General features: G+C 43.4%; 1 protein-coding gene across 2 annotated transcripts in view; it reads left to right on the forward strand.

The window, feature by feature from the left end:
* The window catches only part of HEATR3 (HEAT repeat containing 3), a 34,713-nt gene that overhangs the window by 17,637 nt on the left and 12,882 nt on the right, over positions 1 to 4,194 (forward strand). For both annotated transcript variants that reach the window (XM_019505686.1, XM_019505687.1), the window contains one exon: positions 3,265 to 3,422. In XM_019505686.1, coding sequence (XP_019361231.1) covers positions 3,265 to 3,422 — 158 coding nt within the window. The remainder of the gene's footprint in view (positions 1 to 3,264; positions 3,423 to 4,194) is intronic.

Genomic DNA, 4,194 nt, shown 5'->3' on the forward strand with positions numbered 1-4,194 from the left:
CCCCATGAGGTTGGGCCATGGCCACTTTTCTCCTGTGGAGCTGGCCATGTTCCACTCCCCCTACCCCCCTCCCTCCTCTCGGCCAGGCCACGCTCCCTTTTCTGCTGAGGGACTGAATTAAGCCCAGGCCTTGCCCACTTTTTCCCATTGGGGCTGGACCACACATATTTCCATAGGGAATTGGGTTTGGCCCAGGTCACGCCCCCTTTTCCCCCACAGGGTTGGGTCAAGGCCTCTTCCCCTCCCCGCAGGACTGGGTCATGTCCTCTCTTCCCCCTGTCTCCCCGTTCTCCCGGGGGGCTGGGTGAAGCCCCCTTCCCCTCCATGGGGGCCGTGCTTAGTCTTGGCTGCCTCCCACCCCCTTCCATGTGGCCAGACACTGGATACGAATCACCATCTGGCCTGAGGTTAGACCTGGCATTCACTGCCTGTCTGACCTGTGCAGGGGAAAAGGTTGACCACCACTAGTCTAAAATGTCAGTTTGAACCTGACAAAAAGTAATTTTCAAGTTAACTTCCAAGTGCTCTCTTTGTAAGGGTATCCTCTGACTTAAATTTTAATGATATAAAAACTAACAAAGCATTGTTTTTTAATGGTGGTGCTCTCCATTATATCTGTCTAGTCTCACCTCTCTTCCTGCCCCCACTTCCTTTATACTTTAGAATTGCATCTTCAGTTTTGTTTCTGTTGCTAGAAATAAACACCCATTTACAAAGCTTGAGGAAAAAGTGCACATTATCGTCCTTCTTACTAACACTTCTTACTATAGTTTATGATGCTTGAAAATAATAACATTACTGGTTTGCTTGAAAATAATAACATTACTGGTTTCCAAGAATGAAACTAGCTAGCATGAGCTGCTCTCCAAACGCACTTATTAAACAAAAGGAAATCTATTAATTAATGTTGTGTTCTGGTAGTCTTTAAGAGATTACTTCTATAATTTGCATAAACCCTTTCTCTTTTGTGCTTTTGATGTTCTAGGATGTTTAGTATCTTTAAAGCTTTGATTCTGTATTTGAATCTATGCAGAGTGTTGATGGTCCCTGCCCAGCGTTCTTGAGAATTAACAGGATTCTATGGGTGTGCAGATTGGGGTTTCAGTCTTATTGCTCTTTCACTCTGAAGTTGCAGTCTTGTCATGGAATTGTCATTATCTTGTGCTGACTTTGTTGTTCTGTTCAGTTTATATACTTTTTTTTTTTTTTACTGTTTCTACATCCAAATTTCATAGGATGTAACTTGAAAAGAAGCTTCAGCGTGAAACTTGAACTGACAGCAGCTTGGGTTGTACAGTTAGCTTGGAGGACTCTCAATATGCAAGATTTTTCTTGGAAAAATAGTTGTTTAATTGCAAAAGAAATAATTATATTTTTTCACTATTCTCCTTGGATAGTGAGCAACTGCCTAATTAATTTTCTTTATGTTTAGTCTCTACTACTTTTTCAAATCTTGAGAAATAGAGAGAGTAGTCCTCAAATTCTGCAGTAAAATTTTCACTTACTCACTTTAATCTCTAGTGTCAGCTCCTGACCCTAATACAAAATTAATGGCATTGGTGCCCACATTTAGAAGATAACTTCTAAAGTAAATCTTGCTGGTTCTGATGAAAATGCTAGTAACACCAGATATTCCTTATGGTATTTCTTTTCCTTTAACAGTGCAAGAAAATCTGCACATAGTAAATGAAGGTACTTTTTAAACGGGATATCCAGTCTAATGAACTGTAATTCATAGGTTCTCTCCTTTAATTGGAAAATCTCTTGTGGATAGCCGCATATGCTGTTGTTCACTTGGTGTGAAATACAAAGCAATCAACCTTACTTTGCTACAGTGTTTTACCATCCATGGTGAGACAGAATAAGGTCTGTAGGAATTAAGCAGAATCTAGACACAGCTGTTCATTTAATTTTCAGTTGTTGGAGATATGATTCCTAAGCATTAGCTAATGTATTGAATTCATGGAAAGACCCAGTTCATTGTGGGAGTGGTGGAGTTAACTGGCTTAGTTTGAAACCACCTTTTTTGGGGTCATGACTGGCACTGGAGGAGCAGGAGGCTCCACACACTGCCTAGTTGGCTTATCTGTAAGCCATGAGTAACCACAGTTGGCCAGGAAGGGTGCTTCAGCATCTTTTGTAAATATTGACAGCACTTCCTCCTCCTCTTGCTTCACCCCTTATTCACAACATTGAGGATTTGGCAGTGGGAGAGACTTGGATTACCTGTCTGCCTCCCCAGATGGAGTTGCATGCAAGTAATATATATATGTATGCAACTTCCTCTATGGCCAGAAATGCTCCTTAGTCCCAAGACCCAGTCTCTTCTAGAACATCCTAATTAGCAGAACTACGCTGTATTTATTCTACCAAATACTGCATATCTTCAATTGGTGTGAGGAAAGACTGGGTCAAGGAGACATTTATTATACAGATAAAGAAGCCCATTAATGTAAAAGATTATATGCTTCTCTAGTATTTCACTGAATTCTGCTTACAAATGTGGCCATGTCTTCCAGCCCCTATTTGTTTGTTTCTAGAGCCCCGCTTTCTGGATGGGCTTTCACACATTTTCAATAATGGCGGTGCTAAAATCAGTGTCACTTCAGGTACCCCAGACCTATTAAAACATTCTGTAAATGTCTGTTGGGAAAATGTTTATATTAATGAAAAAGTTTAAATTTAATCTTTTGTCCTCTACATATGTACTCCTTGAATGAATATTGCTTTGTTTGATCCCCTAGTCCATGACAGAGTAGAATGTTGCTTATTCACACCATCATTCCAGAAAATTGATTTATTTCCCACAAATCTATGCTGCTGCTTGAGCAGCCACAGACAATCCTGGTGCTGCTCAAAGAGCCAGATCAGCAGGGTCCCAGCAGGGCTCCCTGAGAGGGAACTGCTGGACATGCTGTCAGGGACCTAGCACACTCAGCACAAGTCGGAGTTGGAGCACGAAGGTCGGGGGATTTTTAACTGATGTTTTGGATAATCACCAGGCTACTGCACTGAATACTCTTAAAATATTTAAATAAAATAACATTAAAATAAGCATTAACTTCTAAAAAATAAATAAATAAATAAATAAATAAAAGAATTAATAATTCAAGTAATGCTCATATGAATCACTTGAGGCTATGAGTGCTTAGAGTTCACTGCGACATGAATCCTTGAGGCCGCCTGTGCTGGTGGGCACGTGACAGCTCAGGGGTTGGGGATGTGTGATCTCAAACTTGTCTTCTTCTGTTTCTCTGTTCTCAGATCCTTCTGATGATGAATGGGAAGAGCTTTCCAGCAGCGATGAAAGTGATCTGTTTATGGAGAATTCCTACGATGAGGGCAGTGGGCTGCTGATGTCTCCCCTCTGCCTTTCTGCTGAAGTTCACGCCGCACTTCTGAACTACCTTGTTCCCAAAAAGGTAGAACCTCCAAAATTTAAGCCATTCCTCATGCTTGATTCAGACCTTAGATTAGACCAAGAAATTTTTCCAGTTCTTATGAACTGCAGGAAGATACATTTTTAATCAACTTTTAGCATTTCTTTTTAAAACTAGGTTTACCATATGTCTGAGTTTTCCTGGACCTGTCCTCTCTTTGGGATCTCTGTCCAGGCAGTTCTTTGAAATATGAACAAATGTCTGGAGTTTTGCTGGTAGAACTGCATTTCCAGCTTGCCCTAGCAAGTATGTGTGTTTCCCAGGGATCCGGGTTTTCCATTTGCTGTGGAAAAATGTGGATTTTCCTCTTTAAAGGAGGAAACTGCAGGTTTCCCCTTGCAGACTGGCAGCCTTCCAGCAAGGAGCTGCTTGGGGCACTTGGAGGCCCGGGTGCCATGTGAGCACACATGCACATGGCCGGCATACAGCCAGGCAGGGTGGCGGGAAAAGCCGTGGCATGTGGATGCAGCTAAGTCTATGGGGAGAGGGGGTTGGAGGGCCAGAGCTTGGCTACTGGTGGTGGAGGCTATGGCAGGGGTGTGTGGAGGGGATGGGTGTGAGGCAGGGTAGATGCCTGCTGGCGCTGGGGGAAGGTGTCCAGGTCCTGGAGTTGTGGCAGGGCTCGAGGGGGAGACATCTGTCCTCCAGCAGGGGAAGGGGGTGGGGGGGCCTTTGGAGGGCCGCACCCAGAGAGTGGTGATGGACGGGTCATTTTCGACCTGGAGGGATGTGGGCAGTGGGGTTCCGCAGGGCT

The sequence above is a fragment of the Gavialis gangeticus genome, unplaced genomic scaffold, assembly GCF_001723915.1.
Source record: "Gavialis gangeticus isolate Ggan-Ray unplaced genomic scaffold, GavGan_comp1, whole genome shotgun sequence".
NCBI lineage: Eukaryota > Metazoa > Chordata > Crocodylia > Gavialidae > Gavialis > Gavialis gangeticus.